Here is a 15,120-nt window from a genome sequence, read left to right on the forward strand (position 1 = left end):
GTCTTTTTATGTTGTGGAAAATGCAGCGGATTTGCACCATAGAAATTAATGGAGAACATAAAAAACGCACCAAAATCCACAAATGCACGTTTGTTGCAGATTTTGAAGTGTTTCTGCTGCGGAAATGCACTAAATCTGCTTGAAAAATCTGCATTTGTTAAGGTTTAAAATAACGTTTGCCAGTGCAGGAACAGCTAAGAATGATATATCACATGACCCCCTTCCCATTTGAAAAACATGAGCGCAAAGCAATATGATGGAGTTCAAAATGGCCACCAAAAAATGTCTCCTCCACCGAAAAAAAATGCAGCCTCTCTCCAAATTAATACTTTCACAAAAAACACTAACTATATTTACTAGATAATCAATATGGAACACAATTTAAAGGAAAGACACATTTGAAAATGTAAGATAAAGATTTGATTTATTTGAGATTACTTTCTCAGGCATCCTGGGTCACAGATATGGCAGAGAAAACAATTTTACTATGGTACAAATTTTAGCCTCAGGTATAATTTAAATGTTTTTTTAAGAATGTACAACATTCACATATGTGCACATAGTTACAATATAAACATTTATGTACATGGAGGCTTTATGGGTCTTTACAAATGGTCATTGATTCTTGAAGCTGAATGTTATCCTTCTGAAGAGACAGTACATCTCATGGTAGCTTTAACAGTTCTAGCAACTAACAGGAAAGTCAATACTAAGTCTATTCTCTTGCCTTATGAGCCTCAGTCGGGGGCATTTAATTAAAATTTCTGTCACTTCTCTGCCTGCATCTCACAAGTTACAAAAACAGCAAGTTTTTTTTTTTATTATATCATTTAAAGCACCATATACAGTACTGAAAAAAAACCCCGTGCCATTGTTTTTTGGGCTTCATTTTTATGGCATTCACTGTGCAGTAAAAATGACATGTTAACTTTATTCTGTTATCAGTATGATTACAGTGGCAACAAATGCACACAGTTTTTTTGTGTTCTGCACTATAAAAGCTATTTTTTTTTAAAGAAGTTAGTGTTTTGTCACCATAATCTGAAACTCATAAGTTTTTTGCTTTTCCACCTGTAGTTTTTTGGGTACCATTTTGGGGTATGGCCACTATTGACCACGGCATGTAAGTTGTTAAATGACTGGGACTGGAGTTATATCCGATCCCAGGCGTTGCAGGCAGATGTTAACTGTATAACACAGCTGGCCTTTGGTACTCCACCTGCACATGTAATGAACGTGTATGCCACATCACCAAGAGTTTCATTTAAAAAAAAAAAAAGAAAATAATTGTAAGATTTAACTTGTCCTCTACAAGGTCAAAAAGACCTTTGACGGTCAAAATTTATTTTTATACAGCATATTTCCCCTATAACAGGAGCTGTCTTAATCACAGTGGCCTGTCAGTACTTCAAAAAAGTAATCTGCAAGGGCTGCAGTGCATACAAGATTGTGCGTGGACACTGGTGCAGTTTGGTTTATGGCTTCGCGATCACTCTATCCATTACCAGTAAAAATTCTAATTAGGACTCCAGTCAGTAGCACAAGTACAGCGATACACACTACTAGTCCCCGTCTGAGAATGAGTTGTTTTGTGGAAAGAACCTCATTGGAAGCCTCTGATGGATATTCTTGAAAAACCAGATGCTCTGAATGGTATTCACTAAAGAAGACATCCGGTAAGATGGCTGCACCTACAGTTATGTCTTGATCCACATGAGAATATCCAGCATCAAAAGAATGAGGATTGCCTGAAAGAAATGGAAAAATGTATACATGTTAATAATTGGTAATGAGATGCAACATTCATTTTACAGCCTACGACTTTGGAATATTACATCAGAAAGAGCTAAACAAACATCATAAGGACTTTTCCTACCTTTTGGCACTCTCAAAGGGGTCCAAAATAGCTGTTTTCCAGAAGGGAGAAATATATCTCTCGAATACCACATCAATGTCAAAGTCTTTAAAGACACTTGCAATACCAATTTATAAGCTCAGAGGAAAACTATATTGCATATATCAATTGGCCAACACACATCACGGAAAAATGGAACACTGATAACTTATCTGCATCCTGCTCAGAAACAATTCCATCAGTAACAAAGAAGAGCATTAAGATCCCATCCCTTCACTCTCTCCCCTTGGTGCGTTTGTCTTTTAACTGCGTCTCACTTTTTCCCAGGTAAAAGCCCATTTACATGCAATGAATATTGCTCAAAATTTGTTAAAACAATGGCATATGAGCGATAATTGTTGCGTGTAAATGCTACCATCTTGCGCTTTTCGTCTTAACAATGATTTTTAAGTGAGTTGAAAAATCATGGTTCAGACTGCACGCTGTGTTCTCCATGGGATTAGGAGATTACATTGTATTCTCATTGCAGTCTATGTGAGAAAACAGACCGCATGCTGTATTCTGCACGGGAGCAGCTGATTACATTGTATTCATGTTGTCAACCTGTGACAGCCCATGTGAAACCATAGGAGCTGATTTCAGAGCTCAGACCACCTGCTGTGTTCTGCAAGCAGCTCTGGGAGGCTCATTTGCATGCAAATGAAGCTGAAAAAGTACTAATGGGCATTATTCTTGTATTGTATGTTGCAGCCATGGTTTAACATGCACCTATAGATTTCTATTGGGAAGTGCTGACCTATTTTATCCTTTTTTTCTACAAATATTGTGGAGTTGTGGCTGTCTCCACCTGGTCGTGCACGCCTTTAGTCAGAATGATGGTGTAATGCATGGTACAGTGGGTCCTTGTCCATATGTCATGCTATGCTCTTATGCTATAAACATATCACAGAAGAACCAATTTATATACTAGAATTCACTGAAGGTGCTTCTAAAGTACTATCTTTATTAGCAATTATTAAAAGAAGGCAAATAGAGCTAATTACAAAACTATCATTTAACAATAATATCAAATAAAGGTGATCCCTAAGCCAAAAAATAAAGAACTAGGCTAGATCGCCTCTTTTCTTAATGAAAAGGCGAAATGAAAGATTATAAATGGATTGATGATAAATTCCTATCCACCTGAGTGTGTTCTGAGGATCCCTGGAATAGCTAATGTTGGTCAATCAGCTCTGGAGAAAACACCAATATGCACCAGGGAATGGTGGCAAAGCTCCCATCCATTGGAGTGCATCACTGGAGTCTCTGTAATAGCCCCCACTAGTTAGTCTGCTCAACACTTTTCCTTCAGTAAGAATTTATTAGCAATGATGTAAATCAAAAATAGAAAAGATAAGATAAAAAAATAAACAGCAGCGCTGCCAGTTTTGATGGTGAACTGGCAGCAAGTAGGATAAGCTATATATTACTGTCGGAGGTGTACCTGATATAGCCCCCGAAAGATGTCGCGCAAAAAAGGGGCTTCGCCCACTCGACCAATCCCGATGTCTCAAGGAGTCTGTGGTAACCACCCCATCAGTAAATCCCAGGAAGAAGACCACCGAATGGGCAAGCGCCGCTCAGGCAGAAACGCCCACCCACCAGTGAGTAACATCTCCTCTCGGGAACTGGATAGTTTAAGATCTCTGGAAACCCATCAGAGTTTTGTCATTAAGCCCTCCGTAACATTGTCATCTTGAATCGAGATGCCTGTGTAGCTATGTGTAGGGCTATTTTAAAATGACAAAGAAGGATATCAGTCCCTTAGAGAAGATCCTGTTGATTGTTTCCTAGTTAGTCTTAAGGCCCATTTACACACAATGATTATCGCTCAAAATTCGTTCTAATGAGTGAAAGTCAGCAATAATCGTTCAGTGTGAAAGGGAAAAAAAAATTAATCACTTGTCGTTCGCGGTTGTTTAAGCTAACTTTTTCAGTCAGCCTAAAAAACCTTGTTAGCACTTGCTGGCTTGTCGTGCCGTGTAAATGCTTCAAGCTCAGTGCTTCCCATAGGAGGGGGTAATGCTGAGCGAGAAGCGGATGAGAAGCCAAAGTGCCGCTGACAGGACTTTCAGTTTGAATGATCTGTACAAGTGCTGACGATCCTAGCGGTAAAATCAGAGCTCGTGCAGTCGTGTAAAAGGGCCTTTAGGGAGCTTCTAAATGAGGCTAAAGACAATGGCCTTATCTCTTATAATGAATTTCAAACTACTAATGATCACTTGACCGTGAGTATGTATGTTTGTGTGTGGGTGCTTCTCATGCTTCGCCCCTGGTAATGTCATTGCTTGCCCCTGGTGACAATATCGCAGGTCCTACAACATATATAAAACAGAGAGCCTGACAAGCAGAAGATCAACAAAGTTAGGGCTCTTGGAAGGGGAGGACAAAAATAACAAGATGAGAATACAACTAAGCCATTCTTATCTCAGAAGACACAACTCACCAGTCCTGACAGAAGACACCGATCTACAACCACGACAGAGATCGGTTGAGCTCAAGGACCTGTGGTGATGTCACTGCTGTAGGAGGAGCCATTGTACAGTTGGGTAGAAAGTACTGTATACTGGATAAGCCGACAGCAGCCACCAGGACCTGTGATGATGTCACCATAATGTGATCATCTGTGTGGATTGGAGTCAGGAATCACATGACCAGGGGCTGAACACTGTATCCAGGATTCTGCTGAGCTGGTGATGTCTGGAAGTCAGCATGGATTTACCAGGTAGTAAAGCTGTGTGTGTGATGTATGAGGATTATAATAGATGTACCATGTAGTACAGGTGTGTGTGTGTGATGTGTGGGAATCATAATGGATGTACCATGTAGTAGAGCAGTGTGTGATGTGTGGGGATCATAATGAATGTACCACGCAGTACAGCTGTGTGGCACGTTGCTCCACCAGAAACACTGGTAACTATAATTTCCTAATAATTACTAATCATTTTATGACACCCACAAAGCCACAAATTGCCACTTTTTATTGTCTTCCAAAGATTCAAAAGGGCTTATTCCCCTTGAAGGGAAGAATCATCATCTCAGGTATAGCGAGCCTCACTCAGAATGCAGGTATCTATATTATAATTACATCCTATTTCATGTTAGGTTCTACCATCAGCTTAAGGGGATAGCCATAGGGAATGCGCGCCCCCACCTTCAGGATCCTGGAAGAGCTGAGTGACAATGTAATGATGATTCCATTAGCTGTCATCCAACTTCCCAGGAACCCTGCATGCCTTGTATCATTATGGTTAAGTATGTTGTATACAATTGTGAACAACTAGGTACAAAGGTATACACCATACAGGTAGCTCTTTCTTCCCTTGCCTCTGCTATCTAGCCGGCAGATGTGAGAGTTGTCTATATACCTACAGCTGATTGATGAAGCAGGTGGGAGCAGCAGTTCCCTCTCATTAATTAGCTGTTGTACATTTGCTGGGTTCTGCTATGGAGCAGACCTGTGATCCTTATCACACTGTTGGCTCCATAGCAACCGCCGTCCGCCCATGCAAAAGCTGATCACTGAGCCCCCTGGTGCTCCCCCGCCTCTAGCAATCGACTGTTGTAGTGGCCGCTCTGCTCTTCTACTGTGCCTACGAACGGCCGGCAGCTCTGTGAGAAGGATTTGTGATTCTTTTCAGCTGCCATCTGAGTCCGATTTCGGCATGTTTGCTCTATAAGAAGCATTGACTCCTCCCTCCCACTTTGGATGGAAAAAAGTGCGTCTTATAGAGTGAAAAATACGGTAATATATAATTTTGACAACTGGATGTAAATAAAGCTGTTTCAATGTAAAAAATTATTATAACATACTAAACTATGCAAGCTAAAATATCACATTGTAAACCATAAACTTGCCGTTTGCAACTATGCCAAATCCTGTGCTAGAAGTCTCCATTTGTGAAATGCTGGGCTCTTTGTCTTCTTTCTTTACTCCAGCTCGAACTTGGGCCTAAAATAAATATTGATAATGATAAAAATGTCAATATATTTTTATGTTCTTTTCAAGCGTATGTATATTTGTACGTGCCTGAGCACTGCCTATTTGTGGAGTGAAGAATGCTTTTTTTGTGCACGCGTTGACGTATCTTACTGTACCTTTTGTGCCCTCAATAGCATGTTCATTTGCACATGGCAAACAAAGACAATTGAAATGGTTAATTAGTTCCAGATGTTTCCTTCTGCCAGTAAAATTAGCCAGTATTTCACACATCTTTTTGCATATTACGTGCTCCCCCATTGACTTCTTTGTGGACCTTTGGTGCGCAAATATGCAGAAAAACTACAGCATGCTGTATTTTTTTTTTGCATGACCGAAATGCGCAGGAAAAATACAGAAATGTAAAGGAGTTCATTGAAATCTCTACTCTAGTTCTACTCTCTAGGTATTGCATGTGCAATTATGTCCCTGTGAATCGAGCCTAAATGTTAAACTTCTAGTTTACTTTCAGAGGCAGCAAACCCAACACAGCTAGTCTTGCTCTCAGCTGAGAAGTGGATACAATCATGACCAGTCTAGGCGAAGCTCTATAGGACACATTCATCTGACGGTCTATTTACAAGAGCAGTTTTCCCATGCATGTTTTGTGCATTGTGAGACCAATTTTTTTAATGGTTTTATTTTTATGTGCAAGTTTTCTCTTGCAGCTTTGTAAAAACTGCAGTATGTTCTATTTTTTTGCGGTATTGCAGAACACGTGCCCATTATTTGCTATGATTGAGTTTAAAATTGCATCTCACTCACATGTATATGCGAGTTTCATGTGCGAAAATTGTGCAATTTTCTTGCAAAACGCACCGCACTTGCAGTGAAAATTGCAGATTTAAGAGTTCGACTCCTCAGACTGCTATTGCACTCGACCGTGTAATTCTTGCCTAAGGATAATGTGTCATACTCTATTCTTAGTGCAGAGTTTGCTGGAGTAAAGCGCGCAACATTTATTAAGAGGCACACGCCTCTTAATAAATTTGGTGCATCTCTGGTGTCTCTTGGAGCAAAATGTCAACTCTACATCAGATATGATCTGACAGATTAAAGCTATAATATACATCCATTTTCTGTTGTAAATCATAGTTTTTTTTGTCGGGCCGTGTGAGCCCGGCCTAATTGAATCAGAACATAGCAGTGTAAGACTAGTTTCACACGGTTGAGAATCTCAGGTTAGTTTTTTGCGTTGCGAGAGTTTTCCCTTACAGTGATGCTCTGGGGAAAAAAATTGGGCATGTTCTATTTTACACGTTCCTCGGAATGCATCACCTATTGATTTCAATGAGACCTTAAATTTATCGCATGGTCTTGTATGATGTGCGATGTGCATGCGATGCGAGGTTTCCCACTGGAATCAATGGAAAACGATTGTAATATTCCATCTTGTGTGAAACTCACATGAGAGGATCGGAATTTCACAGAAGCAATGCAGTGTTTTTACCTGAAAATCGCCTCTTGATACATGTTGCCGAGCACAATATCATGCTCGCCCGTGTGAATACAGTTTACTTTGTCATATTTGCATGGTAACAAGGAGAGCTAAAAATTGTACACCATGCCCTTTAGGGCTCACTCACATGGGCATATGTAGCCCGTGTACTACGTGTGTATTTTGTATGCGCAAAATACGCAGTACATAGCAAATATGCATGTAACATGCGCATTTTCTGTGTATGTTCAACTCCCATAGCTTATATTGGTGTGTATTACACGTGTAACAGGCATCAAAGTAGAACATGCTGTCTTTTCATGTCCGTAAAAAAGAAAAGCAGATGTAAGTGGCCAAGAGAAATCAGTGAGCTTTTAGTAAAGCGTATTACGCACATAATAGGTGGTCCATATACGCCTGTGTAAATGAGCTCTAAATGATATAATATCAAATAAATATTAAAGGGGTTGTCCCGCGCCGAAACTGGTTTGTTTTTCTTTCAATAGCCCCCCCGTTCGGCGCGAGACAAACCCGATGCAGGGGTTTAAAAAAAAAAATGGATAGTACTTACCTGAATCCCCGCGCTTCGGTGACTTCTTACTTACCTTGCGAAGATGGCTGCCGGGATCTTCACCCACGGTGGACCGCAGGTCTTCTCCCATGGTGCACCGTGGGCTCTGTGCGTTCCATTGCCGATTCCAGCCTCCTGATTGGCTGGAATCGGCACACGTGACGGGGCGGAGCTACGAGGAGCAGCTCTCCGGCACGAGCGGCCCCATTCAGAAGGGAGAAGACCGGACTGCGCAAACGTGTCTAATCGGGCGATTAGACGCTGAAATTAGACGGCTCCATGGAGACGAGGACGCTAGCAACGGAGCAGGTAAGTGAATAACTTCTGTTTGGCTCATATTTAATGCACGATGTATATTACAAAGTGCATTAATATGGCCATACAGAAGTGTATACCCCCACTTGCTTTCGCGGGACAACCCCTTTAATTATGCTTTGATCACTGGAAGGTCTGTCTACAACTGTACATAAGTATTGTGTTTCCAGTATACATATTATTTAACTAGCACGACATGACAAAGATCTATGGCAGTGCTTCTCAACTCCAGTCCTCAGGGACCCCAACAGGTCATGTTTTCAGGATCTCCTATAGTAAGAACACCTGTGGCAATGTCTGAGGCATTGACAATAGTTACATCACCTGTACAACACTGAGGAAATCTAGGAAACAGGACCTGTTGGGGGTCCCTGAGAACTGGAGTTGGGAAACATTCCACATAGAATGATAATTACCTCTTGACATGCTTTTTCCCAGTTCATGCGCAAAATGTAGATCACGAGGAATGAGGCTTGTAAAAAGACGGAGACTATCATTCCAGACCACAGGCCTTCAAACAGTAAACATAATTTAAGCATCGTAAAAGAAATTTGCTTTAGCAAATTAAGTTACTTTATTATGTTATATAAAGGAAAAAGCTAATTCATTTATGATCCTATAAGGGCTGTAAAATATGTTTTTTATTTGCATTGTTTATTCCAGTACATGAACATATTGACCAATTTAAAAGCAATTGCCATTAAAAATCAAAATGTCGAGGTTCAAGGCATATGAATCAGAGACACAGCAACAATATTAAAGGCGTTTTCCAAAGAAATACTATTGATGACCTAACCTCAGGGTAGATCAGCAATAGTTGATCACCTAAAATCCACCGCTCGGGTCTCTGGCTGATCAGCTCATTGTGTTCTTGCTATCAGCGCCACTACACACAGGGCTACGGAGCAGAACCTGCTGTTCTGCCCCCATAACTCCCATTGCTTTGACCCCATGGAGAGTCACACATAGCCATCAGGACAATTCAGCATACACTAGTGTGTTTGTGTATCCCTTTAACCCTTTCCATTCCAATGTCTGACGTCAGAAGACATTCTGATTGAAGGCTGTACAGCTCCGATGTTGGAAGACGTCCGGTAGGGTATTCTTACTGTATATTACTAGCCACTCTGTTGTCGGGGGCCTCTCCAGCATGTCCCACACCACAGTACTGGCTCTAGCCAGCAAATGGCGCCATTATATAATAGCAGAAAGAGAAAACCCCCTAGGAAACCTTGAATCCAAAATTGGATTGCAAAGGGTTAAGCTGCTTAGCCTTTTCCTGCATCTGTGGGCTGGACTAACAGGTGTGCAGATCAGTCTCTACCTGGCGTGCTATCTTTGTGATATTTTCTGTCTCCTGTGTACGTGCTTCAGTGTGAAAACTGCAGGCTTTTAGGATTTACTTTTAATACAAGCCATGACAAAAAAAAAAAATAGGCAAAATTCAGTAATAAAGTTTAACATAAAAACCAATCATGTCTAGTGCCTACATGATTGTCGGGATGTAATATGATTTATGAAAGGATACTTCTGTCACTACTTCCATGTGAATTCTAAGTTCTGTTCTATAATATTCCAGAGCCTCTGGGTGAATGGGATAGGTGGCACTGTGCATACATAATGAATTGCCCTCCTCATAGGCTGTCCTATAAAGGAGGGGATTGTACTTCCAACCAACACCAGTGCTAGAATGTAAAGAAATAATGTCCAATTCATGCTATACTGACATAAGTAGGGGAACACATCCACTTAGATCTTTGTACATTTCTGTTCATGTCTTTGCCTAGACACAGGGCTTTACTAAATGTAATCGCTACGTATTGAACTTTCCCGTTTTTCTTTATTTTTATATATCTCCAACACTCTAATTTGTATATGAAAGTCTAAAACTTTAATAGCTGTGCCTTATTGCCCATGTTGTGCTTGTCAGTTACTATTGACTGATAGAGTGCAGTTGGTAAAAGGAAAGTATGTTGTGTGTGGTATTTGGACTTATGCCCCATATTTAATAAGTGGTACCAGCATCAGTGTTTCATCTCTACAGACAGATGAACCATGGTTTTGCAAATCACTCTTGCAGTACACTAATAGCGGTGCTTACCGACTACGCCAAGTTTCACTGCAAACATCAGAGAAATTCCTGTGGGCAAACCCACAAGGTAAAACCCAATAGCATTGATAATTGCACCAATCTTTTGCTTTCCAGATCCTCTAAGTACTCCAGAACAAGTACCCTAAAATGATTAATAACATGTGTAAATCATTCTAAGCAAAGCTATACTGTACATATGACATGTTCTTATAGGTACTTACAGCTATGGCGTCACATAGGTGGAATGGTGCAAAAATAAGCATGAGGTGAGAAATCAGAGCAACAATCTCCCTATAGAAAAAAATATATAGTGGAAGGTCAATATTTACAAGTCGATGTGCAATATTCCAATCAAACAGGAGTTACATGAAGTGGAAAGAATACCTGTTCAGAGATACTAAATAGGTCTATGAAAACTAGTGCTGAAGTGTTGCTTTTTGCTCCACAGAAACCAAATAGGTCTAACCAACATTTGAAAGCACAAAAAACAAAAACAACATGTATACTATAAAACCTGTCAAGCAAATACTAATATGCAACTGAATACCATTTTAAAATGATAAGGCTGCAGGGGAATCCCCTGGCCGAATGGATCTGTCCTATGACAGAACTGAACAGCTCTGAACATACCCCATTACTATAATGGGGTCCGTTTGGTTTCCACTCAGCTGTCCAGCATTTTACCGGGGCGAGGGCTGTATGCAGCACTTTATTCTTCCGGTATTTTGTGTTGGATCTGTGGTGGAACCTCAGACATTAGGTTCCAGTCCAGATGTGAAAGAGGCGTAGGTTTGACCAATCAATAGAAAATGTATACAGTAACAGTTGCATCCTTTTTGTTTATCCAAGAACATATAATCTATGCAAGTAAACAAACATCCCTCCAACTGTATCCAGGCATCACCAAGGACAACTCTCGGGCAGACAATACATGAAAAAATGTGCTTTCGACTTGGGAATGAGTAATAATTTAGCGGTTATCAGTGCAAGAAGTACAGGATAAATAGATGGAAAACGGTGGTTGAGAACACCATTCTGTGTATGGCATGTAGCTAAGGGTAAAAGGGGCAAATCTGTTAGGGGCAGTGACCAACACGGCATCCATCTTGGAACCAAGACAATATTTTAAAAAGTGAAGGGGTGCATGTGACATATGATCTAGTTAAACATTTGACGACGAATCCAAATCTGTGTTTAAATGTAATGTACCTGCCAAAGTTATCAAGTTTCTCTTTGTTGCAGATACAGATATGGCTGTGGGATTAACGTGTGAGGAGAGGACAGGGATTGTGCTGATCTCCGGGGAGCGAAGTACCCGAGTCATTGCAGCAGATTTCAATGGTCAGCACCCTAGCAGACCACCATCTGCCATGGCATAGTTGTCAAATTGCATGCAAAATTTTGCCATACAGCTTTTGTACTGGACCTGCAGAAGCTGTAATGTGGTTGTAAACAGAGCAAAGGTCTGAACATGCTGAGTATTTTCATAATGATATAACAGGCCGAGGTTCAGGGCAGGCAGCAGACAGATAATATCATGATCACATATGCAAAGGAGGTCAGAAGTGGAGAAGACAGGATAGTGAAGTGAAAATATAAAATGTTATTATAGAAATATTCACCAACCTGTCTGTAGTGAAAACATAAGCAAGCACATCTTTTAATCCAGCCAGCAAACTAGCAGTGAAAACAGCACAAAACACTGAAACAGAAAAGAAAATCATGAATATTTACAAGTTCAACTCTATTTACAAGTTATTTATTAAAATGGTGCACAACTGTTAATGAAACCCCATTGCAAAATACATGCATGTAAGGCCGAATGCACACGACCAGGTAGGATTCCGCATGAGGGATCCCGCAGCAGACTCCGACCCTGTGCACGAACGGTGATCCATGTGTACCTGTCCGGATTCTTCATAATCTGTAATGCAGATGTGTTGGTCAGTACGCCGGTGCACATGTGCAGTACAGATTATGCCGCGCCGTCGGATTCCACTACTTTTTCCCAATATTGAATGCAGATCGGACGTCTTCCATGAACTTCAGTGGAATTGATTTCCATGGACAGGGAATAGCGATTTTCAATAGCATGTTTATGGGCAGTATTTGCTGCAGAATCCAGAGGCGGATAACCGCTCCAGATTCTGCAATGCAAATACGACTGTGAAAAAAGAATTGTGCACCCCCTTCCCTCCCAATAAAAGGTGTGCATAGCCCTTTAAGGGGTTTTGCAGGCACAAAATGGAAATGCTCAAATCTAGGAGGTACAGCTAAGTAGCATCAACCAGTACCTTTAGGCCTCTTTCACATGGGGAGCAAGGCACGCAAAAAACACGTGCTTAAAAAAGAAGCGGCTATTAGAACCAATGGTTTCCTATGGGGACATTCAGATGAAGGAATCTGAACGCTCCCATAGGAAACCATTGATTCTAAGAGCCACTTGTGTTTATTAAGCGCTTGAGTTTTGCGCGCCTAGCTCCCCATGTAAATGAGCCCTTAACCCGCTTCTTCATCCCGCCAATCTCCCACTGTGTTTACATGGATCACTTCTATGGTAAACACAACAGACTATTATCTACAACTCCCAGCATGCATAGAGCTTGTTTACTTGTAGCTCCACCCACAGCTCACGGGTCCCTGCATCTCCAGTGAGACCGCTTAGTCCTCCATGCTGGGTCTGTGTATACAAGAAGCAGTAACAGTAACTCATGCCTCAGCACTCATACACATCTAATGTCTAAATAAAATGCCACAACTCTTGGTTATACTAATGACATACAAATGCAAGGCTCTTAGCGCATATTTTGATCAAAGCATGCATATGAGTGCCGAGGCAAGTGTAAGGCTGAATGCACATGGGCGGAAATTCCGCAGCGATATTTCGCGTAGTATTTCCACCGCTGCATGCTGCCATAGAATTGTATTAGTTTGTGCAATCCTATGCAGATAGCTGCGATTTGACCGCATGTAAACTCGCTTGGTAACAAAACCGCTGCCTGTCCTATTTCAGTGCGAGTCTTAGATAGCTCCAAAGCAAGTAGCGAGGGAGCAAGGGACTGGGGGGCGGAGGTTAGGACAGGAAGAGTAGGTAGCGACCAGAGTAGGTAGGAGGAGCTAGCAAAGGAAGAGGAGCAAGGAGGAGGAGGAGGACCGGCCATTCCACGTGGAGTAAAGAAGAGAGAAGACGCCTACCCGCCCGCCCTCTGAGCTGAGGGGGAAAGGGGTACGGGGTTCATGGTCGATGAGTTTGTTGTTAAGTTGTCACAGCGGTAGGCGTTAATAGGGGAATTTCCATGCCAGCTGGGGAATTGAGGGCGTCTACAGGCCATAATGGGCTTTCTCACGCCTTGAAAGAATTTGAGTCAGTTAAGAAATAGTTGATAGGCATGGGAAGAGAAAAAGATAAGTTAAGGTTAGAATAATAAATAAATAAAGCTGTGGCCTTCCCACATAGTTTTTGCCAGCATTAAACAAAATGGATGTTCTGTTTTCAATAAAAGAAGTTTATTCAAGAAGAAGTAGTCACGTGTATTTAATAAAAGGGAGCAGGTTAAAGGATGGGGAGTCCCCCCAGTCCACAGAGGCAGAGGCACATCGCAGAGCAGAGAGAGAACGGGTAAGCGAGAGGTTAATGTAGGGGCACGTGTCGCATCCCGCTGCGAGAATCTCACAGTTGGAATACGACCCGGCCGTCTGCATTCACCCTTATTGTTAGACCGGAATTACACAGACATATTTGAGCACAAAAATTTGATTGCATAATATGCAGAAAATATAACACATTGACTTCAATGGGTTCTTTCACATGCGTATATTTGGTGTGTGCAATTCCATTGCAGAAACAAAGCGCAGCATGATCTGTTTTCTTGCACAAATACCTTGAACTCAATAAACTAACGGGCCATTTCAACAGCTGAGAGCATTGGTGTGTGTTTTTTTGCATGCACAAAAAGTACAGTTGAAAAGCTATTGCGCATGAAAATATGCTACACGAGATGCGCAAACACACGCATGTCCCAAGTGGCTTAATGAAATCACGTAGCCAGGTATCCAACTTTCCCAGAGTTCTTTGGAGGCCTTTGGCCCAAAGAGAGATGTCTGTAACAGCTAGGTACCCATCAATAAGGTTGGATGTGGCACATGGACCCACATGCTTTGATCAAAATACGTGCTAAGAACCTTGCATTCTTATGTGGTTAGTATAAACAACAGTTGTGCAGTTTTACTTTACATATTAGATGTGTACGAGTGCCGAGGCATGTGTTACTGGGTCTGCGTTTACAGGTTGTAGTTTGTGGGACGTCACAGGTTACTGCAGCCAATCACAGACCTCAGCTTGCAAACCCTGAGGACTGTAATTGGCTGTAACAGCCTGTGACATCCCACAAACAGGCTGCTGCAGCCTGCAGACATTATGTCACATGGGAGATGTGGAGCTGTCAGTGTGGGAGATGTGGAGACCTGGGACAGGTGAGTATAAGCTTTTTTTTTACTACTTCCTTGTATGGGGAACATATTTAAAAAAAAAAATCTCAGAAAACCCCTTTAAGTGACTCCAAAACATAGTAAGGCAGATATTTATATATATAGACAGTGAGAAACTGCACCAAATTTATCACAGTGGTGTATGTTGCACGATTTACTTTGGATATCTTGCTAGTCAGGTTTAGACAAGTTAGGCCATTTTGTCTTCCTTAGTTCACTTCTTGGTCATGCCTCACAAAAAGAGTCTGAGGGCACATAGGCATGTTTTTGCCCCATTTTGCGGCCGTGAAAATCAAGGCCACAAAACGAGAAGAAAGGACACCATTAATTTCAATTGAGTTAT

At 41.4% G+C, this 15,120-nt stretch overlaps 1 protein-coding gene across 1 annotated transcript in view; it reads right to left on the reverse strand.

The window, feature by feature from the left end:
- Positions 1-407: 407 nt before the first annotated feature.
- Positions 408-15,120, reverse strand: part of LOC136576576 (multidrug and toxin extrusion protein 2-like) — a 58,201-nt gene continuing 43,488 nt past the window's right edge. The window contains exons 12-17 of the mRNA XM_066575970.1: positions 11,916-11,991; positions 10,511-10,580; positions 10,299-10,431; positions 8,614-8,708; positions 5,753-5,846; positions 408-1,748 (exon numbers count right to left, since the gene is read on the reverse strand). Coding sequence (XP_066432067.1) covers positions 1,495-1,748; positions 5,753-5,846; positions 8,614-8,708; positions 10,299-10,431; positions 10,511-10,580; positions 11,916-11,991 — 722 coding nt within the window. The 3' untranslated portion in view covers positions 408-1,494. The remainder of the gene's footprint in view (positions 1,749-5,752; positions 5,847-8,613; positions 8,709-10,298; positions 10,432-10,510; positions 10,581-11,915; positions 11,992-15,120) is intronic.

Source organism: Eleutherodactylus coqui, chromosome 1 (genome assembly GCF_035609145.1).
Source record: "Eleutherodactylus coqui strain aEleCoq1 chromosome 1, aEleCoq1.hap1, whole genome shotgun sequence".
In the NCBI taxonomy this organism is placed as follows: Eukaryota; Metazoa; Chordata; class Amphibia; order Anura; family Eleutherodactylidae; genus Eleutherodactylus; species Eleutherodactylus coqui.